Below are 21,229 nucleotides of genomic sequence, written 5' to 3' on the forward strand. Positions count from 1 at the left end.
GCACGATCCCCTTGGAGGGCTCGATTCCGGCGTGGTCTCCTCTGCGGAGGAGAACCCCCGGAAGGTGCTGCCTGAAAGCGTGGGCGTAAAAAGCCAGTCGTCAAAATACTCCGCTGGCATGGGCCTGTGTGGGAAGAGTGCATGGAACTCGTCTTTAAGAAGAGGTTCCTCCAGAGCATAATCTGGCACCCAACTGTTGGCGCTGGCCGGGGTACCTTCCCTGGTGAGGAGGTATTCCACTCCCTCCTCCCCCCATCTCGAGTCCAGAATTTCCGTGACCTCGTTGAGTGTCGGGGTCCTCGGTGACTTCCCCCCCCCGGTGACTTTCTACGTGGGTCTGGTGCCGTCCCTGGCTCCTGAAATCTGTGTGGGGCCTTGTAGGGTGTAAGCACCGACCTATGAAAGACCGGGTGCATTCGGGAATCTTCTGGGAGGGTCAACCGAAAAGCTACGGGATTGATCCTGCCCTCAACTTGGTATGGCCCTAGCTGTTTGTGTCCTAGCTTCTTCTTAGCTAACGACTTGGCCGGCACCGCCTGGGCTGCTAACCATACCCAGTCCCCCACCTGGATGTCTTCTCCTGCCCTCCTGTGCCTGTCTGCCTGCACTTTGTAGGCGTGTTTAGCTAGTTCCAAGTGCCGTCGTAGCTCCTCGTGGACCTCCTGCAATTCTGCTGCTAAATGCTCAGCTCCCTGCGACTCCCCCTGCGTCGTTGTCTCCAACGCCGGGAAGGTTCTGGGATGTCGCCCATTGTTGGCGAAGAACGGTGTCACCCCCGTTGACGCGTGCTTCATGTTGTTGTAGGCAAACTCGGCCATCGGTAAGTAGTCCACCCAAGTTGCAGGCTTTTGATTGGCGTAACATCGCAGGTACTGCTGCATGATGGCATTGACCCTCTCCGCTTGGCCGTTGGTTTGCGGGTGTCTCGCCGACGCTAAGTTGATCTTGACATTCAGGATGCCCAGGAGCTTCTGCCAGAAACTGGAAATGAATTGGCGACCCCGGTCGGACAGGATGGACCGTGGTAAGCCGTGCACCCGGAACACGTGGTCTATGAACAGCTTGGCGGTCTGTTCCGCTGTTGCCACCTTCGCGCAAGGAATGAAGTACGCCATCTTGGTGAACAGATCTACAACCACAAGCACCGCCGTCTTGCCCCGCGAACTGGGCGGATCAGTAACAAAGTCCAGCGCCACCCTTTCCCACGGCTGTAGTGGCGTCTCCAGCGGTTCCAGCAATCCCGCTGGCTTCTTGTGCACTGGCTTGGACCTCTGACAAGTGTCACACCTGGCGACGTAATCCGCGACCTCTCCCCGCATCTGGGGCCACCAAAAGTCTCTGGCTACTAAGTCCGCCGTCTTTTCTTTGCCAAAGTGACCCGCGCTGGGTGCATCGTGTAACTGCTGTAAAACCTTCGCGCGGAGATTGTCTCCCGGCACGTAGATAGCACCTTTGCAGGTCAGCAGGCCGTCGCGTATCTGGAATTCGCCATCCTTTGCTGTCCCTCTTCGCACCTCCTCCATCTTGGATTGTGCGAACGGATCCGTCTGTAGCGCGCGTCGTACCGCGTCCAGGTCCACGGCGGCGGAAGCGCACGCCCACGCTTGCGGTGCGAAAATGTGCCTGGCTGCCACTGGTGCCGCTTCCTCGAGATACTGCGGTTTCCTGGAGAGCGCATCCGCTATGACGTTGTTGTCTCCCGGGATATACTCTATCCGGAAATCGAAATCCGCAAAGAACTCCGCCCATCTCATGTGCCTCTGGCTCTGGAGCTTCGCCGTGCGCCAATACTCTAGGTTCTTGTGGTCCGTGCGGACCTGCACGGTGTGCTTGGCTCAGATGAGGAAGTGCCGCCACGCCTTGAAAGCCGCGTGGATGGCCAACAACTCCCTGTCCCAGATGATGTAGTTCTGTTCCGACTTGCTGAGCTTCCGGGAATAGAAAGCGCAGGGCCTCCAGTTCCCTTGCGGATCTTCCTGCAAGAGGACGGCCCCCACTGCTCTGTCAGATGCGTCAGTCTCAACCCGCATGGGCCTGCCGGGATTCACGTGTAGCAGCTGGTCTTCGGACGCGAAGAGACTCTTAAGTCTCCTGAAGGACTGCTCCGCCTGGTCCGTCCAGGTGAACTTTTTCTTCTTGGAACTGAGGGTGTCCGTGATAGCTGCCGTCTCTTTCGCGAAACCCCTGATGAACTTGCGGTAAAAGTTGGCGAAGCCGACGAACCTCTGGACCTCCTTCCGATTGCGCGGGCTATTCCAGTCCAACACCGCGCGGACTTTGGCGCTGTCCATGGCTAGTCCCTTGTCGGACAGCCGGTAGCCCAGGAAATCCACCTCCGTCACGTCGAACTGGCACTTCTCCAGTTTGGCATAGAGTCTGTGCTCCCGTAGCCTCTGCAGGACCTCCTTTACGTCTCTCTCGTGAGTCTCCTGCGATTCTGAGAAGATCAGAATGTCGTCGAGGAAGCATACGCACTTCTTGTAGAGGAGTCCTGCTAGCACGTGGTGCATGAATGCTTGGAAACAGTGGGAGCCATTTTGGAGACCAAACGGCATAACTCTGTATTCATAGGTGCCCAGCGGCGTGAACATGGCCGTCTTCCACTCGTCACCTTCCCTCATGCGTATTAGATTGTATGCTCCGCGTAGATCCAACTTGGTGAAGATCCTCCCCTTCCTCACCGTCGCGAGCAGGTCGTCAATCTTGGGCATGGGAAGGCCTTGGGCTTTGTCATCGAGTTTATGGCCCTATAGTCCACAATGAGCCGTTTTTGGGGCGTGTCTTTCTTCTTCACGAAAAACACAGGACTGCCCTCCATTGCCTTGGATTCTCGGATGAATCCCCGCTTCAAATTGTGATCTATGAACTCCCTGAGTTCCTGCATCTCATCTTCAGACATGGAATACAGCTTCGCAGTCGGTAGCGTCGCCCCTGGTAAGAGGTCAATTGCACAGTCGTAGGGCCGGTGGGGTGGTAATTGGTCAGCTTCCTTTTCGCAGAAGACCTCCAAAAACCCCTTGTACTTGTGGGGCACTGCCTGCACCATGCCTAGATGCAACTGTTGCCCTTCCTCCTGGCCCTCCTCCTCCTGGCCGGTCTGGATGCAATGTTGTGCGCAGTAGGACGAGCCAAAGGTGAGCTGCCGCTGGTACCACGCTAATGATGGGCTGTGTCTATCCAGCCAACTCATGCCTAACACTATAGGCGTGTCTGACAGTTGGGTGACATTGAAACTGATGACCTCGCGATGATTCCCAATTTTCAGCAGCATGGGTGGCGTCTGTTGTACCACTTGCCCACCCAGCAACTTCCTGCCATCTACCGTGACGACGTTCAGAGGCAGCGTGGCTGGTAGTAGCGCTATGCGATGCTGCTTGATGAACTGCATCCCCACGAAGTCTGCGTTGCTCCCTGAGTCAATCGTAATGGGGACTTCCAGGGTGAGTCCATTAGGTAGCTGGAGAGTAGCAGTGAGCTGCACCACTGGCTTGGGTGGTAAGGGGTCTGTAGGCTGCAAAAGCGCTGGGGACTGCTTCACTGACTTGCCTGGTGGAGCCCCAGCATCTCTGCTTCCAGCCAGGCATTCTCGTTTCCCTGAAACTGTTCTCCTTGGAACGCTTCCCCTGTTACAGTTGCTAAGGCTGCAGTGTGCTTCTGAAGCCTCTGGGGACACTCTTTAGCCATGTGCTGTGCACTGTCACAGATGTAACACTTCCTGGTCCCTCTAGGAGGCTTCGCCTTGACTGCTCCGGACGCTGAGGCTCCGGCAGCTGTCTGAGCCTTTGCACCACCCAGCTCCATTGGTTCCTCCCCTCCCTTCAGCATAGGCGAGGGATTTGTACGTCCCAGGTCCCTGGGAAGAAAAGGAGGCGCTCTAGCTGGTGGGCGGACGTGACGCCCCTCCTCACTGTGCCAAGGGCGTTCTTCGTGGCGCACCCCTATCGTGAGTGCCCTCTGCACGACGTCTGCTAGGGTTTGAGGTCTGTCTCCCCTAGCCAGCTCATCTTTTACTGAGCCATGAAGCCCCTCCCAGAACAAGTCTCTCACTGCCAGGGAGTCCTTTTCCCAGCCCAGCACATTCAGCAATGCAAAAAAGCGAGAATGGTACTGACGCACTGTAGCCTTGCCCTGCCGCAATCCATGCATCTCCTGGCGCGCCACATCAACGTCAACGGTAGATTGGAAGCAAGCGTCCATGGCTTTGATAAATTCGTCAGAGTCCCTGCGGGCAAGACCATCTTCGCGCCACAAATTGCGTAACCAGGTTCTAGCTTCCCCATGCAAATGGGACACAATAAAGCCTACTTTCTCCTCCTCATCTTTGAAGTCTTTTCGAAGCAAATGCAGCGCGTATACGACGTCTGCTCTGAAATTGGGATAATGCTTCAGGTTCCCATCGAAGTGGGCTACTAAATTGCCCCCCCTCCGTCCGAGTCCGATTCCCTCTGATCTGGACCCCGGGAACCCCTCTTTGCACGCCTGATCCCACCTGGCTTGCAGATCCTGGCATCGCGCTTCTGCTTCGGCAACTGTCTTCTGAGAGACCCGTACTGCAACGGAGAGTTCAGCGACTGCGTTTTGCAGGGTCGTTATCTGCTCCTCAGTAGTCATGTTTGCCAAACTTCGTGAGCTTTGCAAAAAAAAATTTTTGCGGTTTGTTGAGAGGGGACTTACTGTCAGGGCTGCCTCAAGTCTCAGCTCACAAAAGACCAACGCCTATCTCTTCTTATATACAAAAGTGTTTATTGCAGTTCATTGTTTGCTTCACATCCGAGGCGCGCAGCCCTACGTCTGCTAGGCTTAGACCGCTGAAGTCCCCTCTGAATCCGTCCCTCCCCTGCACCAGTTTAAGAGGCTTGCGCTGCTCCACCTCTTTCTCTCTTTCCTTTTCCGCAGGGTCTTTCTGCCCGCTGGGGTTTCGCCCCTCCTGGATTCCTCTGACGCGGAATCAGACTGCTCTTGCCCCCTCCTGCGGGCTTTGGGACCTGGCCCCTCCTCCGGGCTCCCTGTACTTCCGCGCGCCTCTACATTTGAACTTGGCGCGCGTGCCCAACCTCTAACCTTCCTTTTAACAGCTACACTACTCCCTTCACTACTCCCCTCCCCTTCCGGGAGGGTGGCTTGCTCCGACCTCCCTCCTTTCTCTGCTGCCGGAGCCGCTTCCCCTGATACACTGAAACCTCCACCCCCTTCGCTGCACTCTGGCGGGGAGGCTGGTCCTGATGCCCAGCTGCCACTTTGGGATCCCCAGCTGGCCCCCTGCTCCTGACACGTCCCCCCTGGGGCTCCCCTGGCCTTGACCACCGGCGCCCCCTTCTGGGAATCCTCTGATTCGCTGGAAAGACTCATGGAATCTCTTGAGTCATTGTCATCCTCTTCCTCGCTGTCCTGGGATTCATCCCCATCGCTCTCCATCTCCTGCCTACCCTGTGCCTCTGTCCCTGAACCCCTGACAACTGTGCTTAAGGGCTGTAATGTGAACACACCCTTAGCTTAGCTCCTCATCTATATATACCTGTGAATGGTAGACCCAGTGCTTTTTTCTGGGGGTGCGCAGGGGTACGCATACCCCGAAACATTTTCTGAATCTTTGTACTTTTGTCCATTTACTGTATTTATTTTTTCTGATTTGAACTATAGAATGATGATTTTCTTGAGTCAAAATGAGAGTACACCTAAACATTTTTAAAGAAAAAAAGCACTGGGTAAACCTATTGCAAATCTACTGTATTACAGTATTGGGTAAATTAAGATGACAAGGATAGTAAAATACTTCATACTTGGAGTAGTAGAAGTAAAACATTTCAGTTGACAGTAATGATAATATTTGCTACAAGAGTCAAATCTTAACTGGCTGAGATGGAAATGCTCACTTCTTAATTTGAGACTATTTTAGCCCTGACGTGGTACAGAATAAAATAGAAAATGTTCAAGATTGTCATTTGCTGCTTCAGGCTCAGTCTTGCCGGGTGGTTGGCAGCTGCATGTTCATCTGAGATGGTTTTTGCTATCATTCTATTCATTCCTTTATATAGTTCTGGAAGCAAAAGTGCCCTGAATACAAAATGTTTTGGCCACTGTGTCAGCGATGGCTGGTGCCCTTTGGGAATGGTAGAGTGGAAGAAGGCAGGGAGACCAAGAGTAGGTGGAGCAGAACCCAGTGGCTGGTGGAGCCAACCAATCCTTCGTTTGTCCCCGTCCTCTTCCCTGATTAGTTCTACAAGGGCAAAGCAGAGACTAAGGCGGAGGAAGCTCACAGCCAGGGCTCCTTTGACTGGTGTCTGGGAACCGACTGAGGTTGGTGGGGCAGTGTCCCACCCCATGTGTTATAAGAAACACACACACCCCACTTGAAATCGCAGTGAAATGTTTTCCTGAAATACTAAATATGCTGATATTCAGCCATCAGCTATAAATTGTCAAGTGGTATTTCTGATTTGTGGAAGCACTGAATTCTGACATCATCATGGCAGAAACTTCATTACTGATCTCTAATAGATGTTTCTAGATCATCAGTAAAACAGAAATAACCACAATGATTAATCATGCAATTCTCTCATTCAGCTGTGAAAAGGTTGTGAAAATTATTTGTCAATATTTATACACCATTTTGTACTGCACATATTATGGATAATTAAAACATGTTGCTGCAGAGAAACAGGGCTATCTAGGCATCTCACTGTGGATGTACAAACAGATTGCTGTACTGCAATTAAATACCAACACACAGAAGACAAGGCCTTCTCTACATCGGTTATCTTAATTATGCTTTGCTAATTAAGCTGCAAGAAGGCCAAGGTGAGCTTATCAAATGCTGCAGAATGTGTCTAGAGAAATTTTACTCCTTGGAGGCTGTACAATTAATCAGCTTTCTCAAGTCACCCGTCTCTCCTTTTTACTTACAACTGTAAGTAAAAGTAATGGCTTCTTCCTCAGATGAGCTGGCATAATTTTTTTCTTTTTTGAAAAAGTTGTATGTGTCGTCTGTATAGCAGTGGAGGAACTTTCCCACAATGCTGGTTATGTCCTTGAGCAACACAACTGCCCCTCCCACATAGCAGCACACAACATTTTGAACTAAGAATTATGTGTGGGAGGAAGATGACTTAGTTGCTTTCTACCCAGCATTGCCCAGACTCTGGAGTGGGAACTACGTTTCCGTAGGAGTACATTTCAGTTGCAAATATTTGTTTACTTTCAACTGCTTATTGAAATAAATGGAGTCACATGGAAACAGAGGGAACTGCCTATAGAGACCACTGGTAGATCTGGCTCGCTGAGTGGTCGTGGCTCCAGAGTTTCAGGCAGGAATCTTTCCCAGTGCCAGGAACTGATTTTGTTTTCTCTACAAAATTGCTCACAGCTTCAGAAATTGTCTGTGTAGTGGTTCCCTGGGTATTTTTGTGTCAGGTTGCAAAGCAGGTAACCCTGACCCATGTTCTGCTTCAGTGGTCGGCTGGGAACATTCCTTTCTCAACTAACTCAGTGCCAATCATGCTGTCTCTAGAAGATTTTGGACATATATATATGTTTCTGCCACATGTACATTTTAAGCTGAAATATATAGAAGTTCTTTGGTTCAAGAAGAAAAATTGTTCATAAACTGTCTTAATCAGGAGCCGGGGAAGCTTTTGAAATCTTCCATGCACATTATAGCAGCTTGGGCTGATAAATATTAACATGCATGGCCTCTAGTTGTAAATGAATATTTTCCTATTTCTGTTTCTTGTTCGTGGCCTATTGCTGTCAGAGATGTTCTTTTTTCTTTAGTTGCTCTAGTTCCACATCTTGTCATTGCTGTTGCAGCTGTTTAGGGTTATCTATATAGCATATTCCTGATTGACTCTGCAAAAGTATTTTTGAAAGTCTGTGATAAGCTACCACAGTGATCCTATGCATGCCTACTCAAAAGTAAATCCCATTGAGATAACTTGGGCTTATTCCAAGGTGTGTCTCACGCTCCTACATTAATGGGGTTTCTTATTAGTTCTTTATAGCAAAGTATACTACCAAAATGACCCACCTCTTTGTTAATACTGTAAATGATTCAATATGCAACATATGGAAATACTTCTACTAAATGTTGGTAACAGTAAACCTGTGATACGCTTAGAAGAGCAGAAGAGTTTGCATGGGTGGTTTTTTAATGGGGGGAAATTGTCTAGTTTATTCCTAAAGTCATTCCATTGGAGCTTTCTGGGTACAGGGATAAATATGGCCCTACCAAAGAGAATGACAGAACAACCCTATGCATGTTTTCTCAGAAATAAGCTGCACTGTGTTCCATTAAGATTACTCCCAAGTAAATGTGGCTAGAAAGACAACAACAACAACAAAATCAAGGCAGCAATTCCCAATTGAACACAGTGGGACTTAATTCTGAACATATATGTATAGTGTTGCACTGTAAGAAATCTATGTGAGATCTTTCACCAGACACAGTGTTAGAGATTGTAGTTGTATGTCACTCTGTTTAGGATTTGTAGAATGTTATTCTTACCTTCAAGGCTGCCAGAGTATTTCTCAGGACTATTTAGAGAGTCAAAGTGTGGTTGTATCTCAGCACCCATGGACAGAATAGCTGAGAGCTGACAATGTGGCCAAGTGGAAACTGAACACGATTAACTTAAGTGTGACAGGTGAAAGGTCTCTTGTATGCAAACACCTAAATTCTGCCTGATCCCTGTCATTGTCCCATTCTTTTCAGGTAATAAAACCAGCTGCATAACCTTTAACAAAGATGAAAATAGGGACATTTCTCACTCTTCCCCCAACTGACCCTCCTCCACCCCCCATTTTGCCCCTTCTCCTCGCAGAGCATTTTCTATCAGGCCAGGTGCCGCCTCCACCGCTACACCAACGGGACCCAGCACAACCCCTCCACCGCCCTGAGAAAACCCACCATCACTTGGGACAAGGGCCCCAACATCCTCCCTGAGCTCGGCACCGGCAGCGGAAATAGGAACATTACAGGATCAAATCAGCAGCCAGTATGGCTTTCATAATTCCAGGACTGTCCCTGGAAAATCGGGACACTTGGAGGGTATGCAGCTGCTGGTTTCCATTTTGGGGCAACAAGCTACAAATGCAGTCCCATAATAGTTTTCAGCTATTTTGAAGTATAGCCCATCTAATAGTTCAAAGCACTGTAGTCAATGGTATGGCATTAACTCAACTACTAGAGGGTAGTTTGGTGTCGGAGGAAGAATTGCTAATTGATAAATTGCTATCTAGAACTTCTAGGTTAGATTTGGCTTGGGGTCATTAAGTATGTATACATTTTTATTTTAAAACCAACTTTTGGTAATCTCAGTAGGAAAGGGATTCCAGGGAAGAGGAACAACCATTTTTACTTGGCACTTGAGCAACATTATCAAGCAGCTAGTTTTGCTTGGCTTTAGAAGTTGTGATGAAATCTATGGTACATAGATAGTGAAGTTTAAGGCACGATAGGTAGGTCAAAATCATCATGAGTATTGCCCAAAAGGATCCTGGTAGCTTGAAAAAATAGAGCCAGGCATACTTCAGAAGCAGTAACAACATGGTCTCTGTTAAACATTGCCTCTGGCATTGCTCACTTATGTTGGTTAAAATATATGCATATGCTGTTAGTTTCTCCCCCCCCCCCCCCAGTTAGGCAGTGAACAGAAAGAGCTCTATTTAGGGCTGCCTAAATGTGGATGTGCTCCCTAATACCATAATACTTGATGTAGGAACCTTTATTTTAAGATCACTTTGAGTTTTGTTGTAATTTCTTTCTGTTTACTCTTTTGGGGAGATCATAATTATCTAAACCTCAAGTACAGTCATCTTTAGTCATCTTTACACTAAAAAATTCTAGGGTTGTATTTCATAGTTCTACAATGAAATAAATGGACTTTGGTTATTCATGACCATTGATTGCAATTGCCCTAACTTCAGGATGATTAACATTACAAGCCCTGGTGTCATAATCATCTTCTTAGGGCAGATACCCTTTTCTCCTTCATGGTGTTTTTAAACATTATTTTGTGCTCACGTTATCAATCATCTTCTATAGTTAGAAGGGAAATCAAAACCAGAAGAAAGCTTTGAATAACAAGACAACATGGGTAATAAAATGGAAATCTCCTTAAAAGAATCCAGAGGAGCATGGAAAATGTAAAAGTTAAAGCTGCTAGATGGTTCTGTGAAAAACACACAAACAAAAACAACCCAGTACTTTATTTGATGGAAAATGGCTACAATTTATATTTGAAAAATACTCTGGTTTTTGTTTGAGTAAGTTTGTAAGCCTAATTTATCAGTCCAGAGCTCTGGATACTTGCAGTGTCATCGAAAAACATTTACTCAAAATCAAGTCCAATTGAGTTCACTGAAACTTATTCCTATCTAAGGGGTTATAGGATTGATCACACATACTTAGAAGAACAGGGATTCATCTCCTTCAAAAGGCTTTGGCCCTTCTACCTTGTAAAACATTTTGTTACAAGCACTTTTAAAAATATTAATAGTCACACATTTCTGCAGGATCTGAAATACTGGCAACTCCCCGTTTGTGCAGGGGTTGCATTCCGGGGTCCTTGTGTGCACCAGCAGCCATGGGTCAGCCCATTCCACCCCGTCCCCCCCCCCTTATTTATATCCTGTCATGCAGTCAAAACACAATAATGATCACACCATTATTTATTTTCATTTTGCTATTATTAGTGCATAATTATCCAGATATCATCTTTATTGGTATGGTTTGTCAGTGGTTTCCTTATTACTAGCACATCTGAGGATGAAATAGATATCCTCCTTTCTTCAAGCCATGCGTTACCTAGCTGATAAAGAAAGAGCTGGGGTGAAGGGAAGAGAAGTCTCTTTCTCTCCTCTGTGGCCAGGAGTCTGGGATTCCCACTTGTTTTCTTGCTCAGTCATACAAAGTGAAGCGTACATTCTGCACTTCAGGACTGGATTCTTTGTTTTCTCATTCTCTGAAGAATCATGAAAGGACCCATTTGAGACAAGCCAGTTTTCACGCTGAAATGTTAATTCTGAGAGGCAGCAGAATTCTCATTGAAACTCCAAACTTGATCATTCTTATTAACTTTAGGATGAATTTTAAAACAATCCAGTTTACCCAGGCATTTGATGGCTCAAAGATACTGTTATTTGCAGCCTTGAAATTATTAGCCCTGAGAGTATGTGATTGTTTGACATGTTTAATTGTTTTTAAATGTTTTAACAGGTTTGGTTGTTTTAAATTGTTTTAATCATTTTTAAATGTTTGAAATATGTTCTTATTTTATTTGTAATTGTATTTTTAATCACTGGTGTGTCTGCTTCTCTGTACTCCTTTTTTTTTTCGCAAGTAAATTTTTATTCAGAATTTGTACAAAAAAAAAAAAAGAAAAAAGAACTAACAGATACAAAAATAAACATTTTAACATAAATTATTCATCCTATTTTCATACTATACAAAAAGAAAACATACAATCATACAAAAAATAATAATATAACCATTAGGCTCTCCTTAGCCTTTGACTTCCCTTCACCCTTTTGGTAAGTATCAAATAAATCTCGGATTGCGTAGTTAGTTTATTAAAGTTTATAGTTATTAGCTGATAAAGTTTTTCTAATACCGCCAGTTCCTCCTATATATCCGTTCCAATATATTTCCAAAATTTACTCCAATTTTTTTGAAATTTCTGGTCGTCTTGGTCTCGTATTCTGCCTGTTAATCTATCTAGCTCGGCATAGTTGATCATTTTGACCTGCCAGTCACTTATGTTAGGAATAGTTTCTATTTTCCAGTTTTGTGCCAGCATAATTCTTGCGGCTGTGGTGGCATAGAGAAATATTTTTTTATCTTCATTTTTTATTTCCTTACCCATTATTCCCAGCAAAAAGGCCTCAGGTCTCTTGGGAAAAGTATATTTAAAAACTTTTTTAAGTTCATTATAAATTGCTTCCCAAAAAACCTTCACCTTGTTGCATTGCCACCACATATGGTAGAGGTCTCCCTCCACTTCACCACATTTCCAGCATGTCTTATTTTCTGATCTATAGATTTTAGCCAATTTTGCCGGCGTAAGATACCATCTATAGAGCATTTTCCAGACATTTTCTCTCAAACTCGTACAGGCCGTAAATTTAATATCTCTATTCCACAATTTCAACCACTTTTCAAACTCGATGTTATAACCGAAGTCAATTGCCCATTTAATCATTGCCTCTTTGACTTCCTCGTCTTTTGTATGCCATTCCAGTAATATGTCATATAATTTAGACAATATTTTGTTTTTACCTTCTATTATTTCTATATTAAATTTTGATTTCTTGTCCTCAAAGCCCATTTTTCTTTTATCTTGTTTTAACATATCATTCACCTGATGATATTGTAGCCAACCGGTGAATTGATCCTTTATTTCCTCATACGGTTTAAGTTTAAGCCCTTGTTCTGATTTTCTTACCAAATCTTCGTAGGTGGCTGTCTTCCCTTCCATGTTGTTTTTTTTTATTGTTAAGACCTCTACTGGTGAAATCCACCATGGTGTTTTTCTTTCGAGAAGGTTCTTATTTCTTTCCCAGACCTGATATATTGGTCCCCTGAAAATGTGGTTTAAGAAAGCCCTGTGGACTTTCACCTTCTCGTACCAGAGATATGCGTGCCACCCATACCGATTATTGAAACCTTCTAAATCCAGTAGGTCTCTGTTCTCCAATTTTATCCAATCTTTTAGCCAAAGTAGGCACGCTGCTTCATAATATAGGCTCAGATCTGGGAGAGCAAAACCTCCTCTTTCCTTTTTATCAGTTAGTATTTTCAGTTTAATCCTTGGTCTTTTCCCCTGCCAGATGAATTTCATCAGGGTTCTCTGCCATTCTTTACATTGTTTTAAACCTTTAATAACTGGAAGAGTTTGAAATAAAAACAACATCCTCGGCAAAACGTTCATTTTAACCACTGCTATCTTCCCTAAAAAGGAAAATTTCATCCTCCCCCATATTTCCAGATCTTTCTTTATTTTTTTCCATGTAACTTCATAATTATCTTTATATAGGTTTATGTTTTTTGCCGTGATCCACACTCCCAAATATTTCACTTTTTTCACCACCTTGATTTCCACTTTTTGTTCTAGATCTTTCGTTTCTTCCTTAGTTAGATTTTTAACCAGCATTTTAGTTTTATTCTTGTTTACCTTAAAACCTGCCACCTCTCCAAATTCCTCAATTTTTTGTAATGCTTCTTTTACACTATCTTGTGGATCTTCCAAAGTCAGAACAATATCGTCGGCAAAGGCTTTAATTTTGAATTCCTTCTTTCCTACTCTAATTCCTTTCACTTCTGTTGCCTCCCTCAGTCTCTTATTAAGTACTTCCAAAATTACAATAAATAATAAGGGGGACAGGGGGCAACCTTGTCTGGTCCCTTTATAAATGTTAAAATATTCTGTTGTATTATTATTTATCACCAGCTTTGCTTTCTGTTCTTTGTATATTGCTTCTATGCCTCTTCTAAATTTTTCGCCAATTCCCATCCTTTCCAAAACCTTCTTTAGGAAGTTCCAGGAAACATTGTCAAATGCCTTTTCGGCGTCTATGAAAACCAGTGCGGCTTTTCTGTCTATTTTCATGTCCAGGTATTCAATAATGTCAATCAAATTCCTTACATTATCCCGTAATTGTCTCCCTGGGAGAAATCCTGTTTGATCACCATGAATTTTATTAATCAAGACCTTCTTTAATCTTTCCGCCATTATGTCTGCAAATAGCTTATAATCATTATTTAATAATGAGATTGGCCTATAGTTCTTTACTTCCATAGTGTCCACCTCTTTTTTAGGGATCAATGTAACATAGGCTTCCTTCCAGGTATTAGGTATCTTTCCTTCTCTCAATATATTGTTCATAACCTCTCCCAGCACTGGTGATATTTGGTTAATTAATATTTTATAATATTTGGCCGGAAGGCCGTCCGGTCCCGGCGCCTTCTCAGCTTTCATCTTTTTAATAGCCTTTTTTATCTCTTCCTGTGTTATTTTCTCCTCTAGTGCTGCTCTTTCATCTTCTACAATTTGTTCCAGATGGTGTTTTTGCAGAAATTGATCTATTTCTTGTTCTGTTTCCTCTCCTCTTTTGTACAAATCCTTATAATATCTTTGGAATATTCTTTTTATTTCTTTTGGTTCTTCCATAATCATATCTCCTTCTTTTATTTTACTGATCGTACTCAACTTCTTCCTTTCTCTCAACTGCCACGCTAGATATTTCCCTATCTTATTTGCGGACTCAAAGTTCTTTTGATTCATCCTCTTAATTTTCCACTCTATCTCTTGGTTAATTATTGTAGCAAATTTAGCTTGTAGTATTTTTAAGTTCTGTTTTAAACTTTCTTCACTAGGGTTAACAGTTAATTTTCTTTCATTTTCCATAATCTGTGTTAAAATCTGCTCTTTCTTTTTTTCTTTTTCTTTTCTTAATTGGGTATTTTTCTGAATCAAAAAACCCCTCATGACCGCTTTTCCTGCGTCCCACACCATCTCTATGGAAGTTTCTCCATTTAAATTCCACCTAAAGTATTCTTCAATTGTTTCTATAGCCTTATTTACTATCCTTTGATCATTAAATAAATATTCATTCATTCTCCATCTGGCTGTTTTAACCTCTCTACCTTTTAACTCCATGGAAACCGCACTATGATCAGATAAAGTTCGGGGCCAAATTTCAGACTTAATTAAATTCTGTACCAATTCCCTCGAGACCCAAATACTGTCTATCCTCCCCCAGCTCTGATTCGGATTTGAAAAAAAAGTGAATTGTTTTGCAGTAGGGTTTTTAAACCTCCAGACATCCATCAATCCCAAATTATTTACCATGTCGAAGAAAGATCGTGGTAGTTTACCTTCTGTCCCATCTTGTCTTTTTGTTAATCTATCCATATTCGGCGTCACCACCCCATTAAAATCTCCCATCAATATCATTTTCTGGTCCATCCATTCCATTAGTATATTATCTAATTCCAAAAAGAAAGCTGATTTTTTCTCATTCGGGGCGTATATTCCAACCACAACTATTTTTTCTCCATGAAACACCATCTGTACCACCACTATTCTCCCATGTTCATCTTTGTACAGTAATTGCGGGTCATATTTTTCCTTTATATAAATTACTACCCCTCTTTTCTTAACCTTGTCGGAGGTCTCAAAGTCCAATCCCAATCTCTTATTACTTAATACTCTCTTGTGTTTTCCTATAACATGCGTTTCTTGAAGACAAATTAAATCCCAATTCTTTTTCAACAATACATGTGCAATCTGATTCCTCTTATTTTTATTATTCAAACCGTTCACATTCCAGCTTATTGTTTTTAAAGCCATCTATTAAACTATTCTAGCTAATTTAACTAGATTAAATAGAGACTACTGTTCCTTGCTTTCCTCCTCTTGTTCTTCTCCTTCTCCTGTTAAGCTCTCCTCTTTTTCTTCTTCTTCACTCCCTTCACCCTCCTCGTCTCTCTGTCGTTCCTCCCTTTCCACCTCCCCTTCAACTTTTCCCAGGTCCTTCTCGTATCTCCTCGCAAATTTTTGGAGTTCAATACTGGTGCTTAATTTAAACCTTTTTTCCTTAAAGTAGAATGAAACGCCTTCGGGAAACTCCCATCTATACAATATCCCATTCTTCTTCAATTGGTTTGTTAATTTTTTGTATGGCTCTCTCCTTCGAAGAAATCTCGAAGGAATTTCTCTAAAGATAATAATTGGGCTTCCTCCAATATATAACCTTTTTATGTGGTTCTGTTGCAGTATTTCATTTCTTATTTCCAAAGTGTTGAACATGACAATTACATCACCTGGCAGCTTTTTCTTTCTGGCTCTGTCTAATTTTGGTCTTATTCGAAAAATATTTACTAAATGACAGTTTATCTCCTCCTCGCTCTTATTTAACCAAGTTGCCAGCTCTTTTATCATTTTAGATCTAATATTCTCATTTGGGGTCTCTGGTACACCCCTCAGTTTTAGGTTGGTTTGATTTTGCCTCATTTGCGTCATAGCCATATTGTCCAACAACTCTTCCTGCACTCTTTCTATCTCTTTAACTTCTACTCTAATTCTATCCACCTCCTTCTTACTAATTTTCGTATCTTTTTGCACCTTTTTCATTGAATCTTCCAAAACCTTAGTTTTTACTGATAAATCTTTAACCTTTCCTGTCAATTCCCCCACCACTCCCTCCAATTTCTTATCCAAAGTGTCCTGTACCTCAAGTAATTTTCTCTCAATATATTGTTCATTATTTTTGAACTCTTTCCTTATTTCGGCCATCAGACTGCTATAGTCTTTAATTTCTTTACTTTCCTTAGCATCCTCTTGCCTCGACGACCTCCTTTCCGCTGGTGTTGCCACGCCTTTTTTTGCACCGTTTGTCATTTTGTAGGTTTGAAAGGTCTTGGGGTCCACCACACTAATGTTATTCAAAAAGGGATGAGGCACAGGATCACCGATAGTCTCTGATGGGTTAATAGGTTACCGGGTCTGGCGTTGGGGTATAATAGCAGATATTAGTCATCACACATCAGGCTATACACAAAGTTTTACAATCTTTACCTTTTACAGTCTTTGTCCTCTTAGAGGGTGGTATTATAGAGGTCTGGCGTCACCAAAAATTTTCCTTTACTGGAGACTTGGAGGTTCTTCAGGAAGTGTTCTTTATGCTGGTTTAACTTCTCCTATTTGGCTTTTGGCGCATGTCCCTTTAAATCTCAGATACATGCAGAGGCGTAGTAGATCAAGGGCAAGATGAAATGGCGGGTAACAAAGCCAAGTTAAGTCTCGAAATGGCTTCCTCCTCCCTTTTTTATACCCATAGGGAAGTCACTAACATAACACCAGCATTAAGGTCTGGGGAAGACCCAGGCTTTCTTCCACCCACTTCAAACAAAAAAGTTGATGTTAACAATAACGTCCTCAAAAAACCTGTCAGTTAAAGCATCAACCAAATGCCCCAGAAACCTCCTTTCCTCCTCTCAAACCCGGTAAAGAGTCTCTCAATCAGAAAAAAAGAAAACTCAGTATTACCTTGCTTCCAACTCTTTGTACTTTGTACTTTGTAAAATGTACTTTATTACCGAGGATATTCCTTCCCCTCGCTAGCGGTTACTTTCTTGCTCTTTCATTCACGTCTGCCAGCTTTTCGCTTTACTCCTTTATCATTCTTACCGCCAGTAGTGAATTCCTCCTTCTTTTGTCTTTAATTACTTCTCCGCTGGGTACTTCATTCAACATTCCTTTTGCTTTTACTTTGATTGTTTTCCAGTGTTCTCCCTCCTCTGCTTTCATCAAAGCTTTAGAACTATTTCCCAGCTTTTCCTCTGTTGTCGGAGGTCCGCCGCTTTCACTCGGAGCCTGAGGCTTCACAGCATGGAGTCTGATATTTCCCCTTCTCGCTGCGGCTCCAGCCTTGTTAAACGCCGGCAACACAGGCGAGCACACGCAGCCTTGCTGGGTATTATGGCCAACAGGATATTCCACCTGTGGTTTAGGGGTTCACGGAGCCTTCGTGACCCCTCTAAGACCCCCACGCTGTTCGAGGCTCCTCAGACGAGGTGCCTCGCGCTCCTTCCCGTGGCCGCGGCGTCCCGGAAGTTGATTGTATTTTCAGTGCAAGCTTGCAATCAGAGTGTCCTGTTCCATCACTGCAGCAGCAAAAACGTAGAACCAGGTTTTCAAGTGCTTCTCTGTACTCCTTTGGGAGAAAGGGTGGGAAATACATTTAATCATAAATAAATAAATACCCCCCATAGCGTTAATTCTCTAACACACATTAAAACTCAGTGAAAGCTGCATATCCCTAACATTTTTCTGTTTTGTCCAATGAAAGCAGAATGGGTAGATCTTCACCTAGTGCACTATGATGGCTCTAACACAAAACCGTAAGATATTTGCTTGTTTATTTTTCTGTGTGTGCTTCAGATTGATATCGGAGGATGTTGGAATGGATATCCCTTCTAATGAGACTATGCTAGACTCCAGTGCTACAGAGATGAGACCTGGTAAGACAACCTTTTAATTATATTTTTGATCCTTCTCCTTTTCCTAAGCATTTTGTTAATTCAGTGAGAAGCATGTTTCTGTGCTGCCACGAGATCATTCCTGTGTTAGAAGAAAAATGTGTTAGCTTTGCTTTATTTAGCTAATTCAATGGTTCTCTTGACAAAAGATTATAATTTGCAGCACACTCTCCCGTGCTTTGGTGTCATCAGGCATGAGCTCATGTGATAATTAGCTACTCTGCACTTTCTTGCTAAATTTGTCTACAGTTTACAGTTGCCCTCCAGATTAGCAGTCAAAACAATGCAGTTCAAATTGCTGCCTAAAATGTGGTGGTTAGGAAAGAAGACTTTGACATACGAGGGCCCATTCCTCAACCCATTTACTCCACACAGCACAGATGTGTAGGGTAGGTCTAGACAGCAGTAGCCCAGGATTCCAGATAAGACTTGCAGGGCTCCAGAAAATGACAGAGTTGTACTAAATCAGTCCTGAAAGGCCCATCTAGCTATTTATCTATGCTAATCACAATACAATGTCTTTGCTATAATACCATCTCCTCTATTTCTCCCCCTTCTTTCGTCCTTTGATATAAATTTAAACCCTTGGATGTGTGAATGTAATTTCTTTAGGTACATTTTTATTATATGGTAATATTTTTTTCAAAATTTTGATGGAAATATTATAGTTCCATATGGTTGGCTGAGACAGAATTATTTAAATGTTATTCAACATAATAGTTTTTATCTAAAACAGAGATTATTTTATCTTCACACTTATTCAGAACCTCCCAATTCTCTAGATATCAATGGTTCCAACCCCAGAAGGATAAAACTCACAGCTCCAAATATCAATCTCTCTTTGGACCAAAGTGAAGGATCTGTCCTTTCTGATGATAACCTAGACACTCCGGATGAAATTGACATCAATGTAGATGACCTGGACACACCAGATGAAGCAGATTCTTTTGAATATGCTGGGCATGGAAATGAATTAAACTGGGAAGGTAAAGTAGCATGCAAAGTGATGAAATGTGCATTTTCTATATTATTTTTAGGAAGGCTTAGCAGTGGGAAAGTGATTCTCACTCTAGGGCTTCAGCTGTCAACTCAGCTGTGTGTTCAGAAACGAAGACAGATTCTGAGTATCATGTATAAAGCTGTAGCAGAATGCACTGCTTTCACTATAGTAATGATTTCAAGTCAGATATTAAGATTGCAGTGTTCCATCAGTCATTCAATTACATTAATTGATTTTGAAAGACTAAAAATGAGCCTCCGGTTAAGTGGGCAGCAGACTTCTTAGCTAAAAATATTCTTTTTAATTTTAGCACTTTAAAAATGGCAGGTGGCAACTACTATCTTTAGAAGGGGCACTCCTAGCTTATCACATAGAAAGAAATGTATCTTCTAAGATGATCTAGTTATAGCACACATGCCATTAAAGAAAGTAAGATTTATTTGCTTTTGATATATTGTTTTTACTCATGAGCAAATATAGTCTGTTATCCTACACACATTTAAATAGGAGTAAGCCTCAATGAAAACAGTGGACTTTACTTCTGAGTAGACATGTATAGGATTGCACTGTTAATTGATTAAATCATCAGCAGCAAACCTGAGGCCTTCCAGATGTTATTGGACTCCAACTCTCATCAACCTAGGCTAATGGCCATGGTTGATGGGTATTGTAAGCTATCAACACCTGGGGGAGGGGCGGGTACAGATTCCCCAGCCAGGGATTAAATGTCTGAAACAATTTAATGGACTAAGATTGCTTTACTGTCGGCAGTGCTAGTTACTATGATTTGTCAAAATCAGCTTTAGGCATTAACTGTTTGAAGTTTTGCAGTAATTTCTTGGAACAGCACAAATGTTTCATCTTTTCTGCAGCTATCAGCTAATTGCATATCAGTACTGAGAACAATGGTGTTTATACGACTCAAAGGCATTTTCACAGATCAAGTGGTTTAAGCAACTTATAGTTAATAGACTCAGCGATTTGTCACTGGAGAGACTCAGGGCAGACTTTCACCAGGAAAGGCACCAGTCATTAGCTCCCATCAAACTATGTTCTGCTTCTGCCTTGATGCCCACTGCAGCTAAATGAAACTACCAGTTCTTATTGATTTTTTAAAATCACATTTATATCCCACCTGTTTCTCCAAGTTGCTCAAGGTGGCATGCATGGTTTTCCATCATTCCTCATTCTTGTGGAATCCCACTTTTCTGCACATAGGCTGTTTATGAGCTTTGCATTGCGAGCAGAAGTTTGGGCACAAAATGCTTCTCACTTTGTAGTTTTCACCTTGTTTGTAGAGACCAATATTGAAGGCATTCCATTTTTTTTAACACATCAATGCATCCCATTACTGCAAGGATCTGGCATGGAAACCATGCAAGCAAGTGGTCTTGCAACTGGTATCTGTAATGCACTGAACTGCTCCACATACTGAACCAGACAAAGATTCACATGACCACCCTTAACTTCAATAACAATAATGGGGCCATAGCTGACTAAATTCTATTCAGAGTAAACCCATTAAAATTAATAGATCCAAGTTACTCATATCTTTTGCTTTCTAGGGGTGGAATTCAACATACCGCTAAGTGGAGTATGTGTGCATGAAACTAGGTCTGCTTGCACAGTGGGATTTCTCCCTTCCCCTCACCCCCACCCCAAACCTGTTCCGGGGTTCCCACACCCCTCCAGAGCAGACTTAGGGGGTGCAAGGAGGGAGGAGAGGCAGGGACAGTCCCATTGCTTGAGCAGACCTTGTTCAGTGCATGCAACAACTTAGTTGCATCCTATCCATTGGGTCTACTCTGAGTATGGCTAACTTTGGATTCAACCCAAGAATATTGACATAAGCCAGATACAAAAGTTGTGTTTATGGTACAATGCCAATAGGTCTCCTCAGAGGTTGATTTTACTCTGCTTTTGTCTGCTGTGCCATAGGAATCCAGGTAGAGATAAAGGAGTGATTTTATCTCATTCTCTGTGCCATTGCTAATATCCAGCTCTTCATCCCCACTTCTAGCAATTAGGCTCTCCCTCAATTTACATTATTCCAGCAAACAGTCAGTGCTTAAATGTTTGAAGCCAAGCATCAGCTAAGTGTTTTATTGGATTGCAGCCCACATTTTGTGTCTTCGGTATTTCTCCAGATGGGTACAATGTAGTCTGGCAGATTTATCAGTGCAGTAAATTGTTCA

At 43.1% G+C, this 21,229-nt stretch overlaps 1 protein-coding gene across 9 annotated transcripts in view; it reads left to right on the forward strand.

Moving 5' to 3' along the window:
• PRUNE2 (prune homolog 2 with BCH domain) overlaps positions 1 to 21,229 on the forward strand; it is a 143,327-nt gene that overhangs the window by 101,230 nt on the left and 20,868 nt on the right. For 8 of the 9 annotated variants that reach the window (XR_013977138.1, XR_013977139.1, XM_080972156.1 and 5 more), the window contains exons 10-11: positions 17,937 to 18,016; positions 18,799 to 19,020. Coding sequence is in view for 7 of the 9 variants with exons in the window: in XM_080972156.1 (XP_080828282.1) it covers positions 17,937 to 18,016; positions 18,799 to 19,020 (302 nt within the window). In the remaining 2 variants the exon portion in view is untranslated. The remainder of the gene's footprint in view (positions 1 to 17,936; positions 18,017 to 18,798; positions 19,021 to 21,229) is intronic. The other variant, XM_080972157.1, reaches the window with a different exon arrangement.

Source organism: Podarcis pityusensis, assembly GCF_964106645.2.
Source record: "Podarcis pityusensis genome assembly, chromosome: 11".
In the NCBI taxonomy this organism is placed as follows: Eukaryota; Metazoa; Chordata; class Lepidosauria; order Squamata; family Lacertidae; genus Podarcis; species Podarcis pityusensis.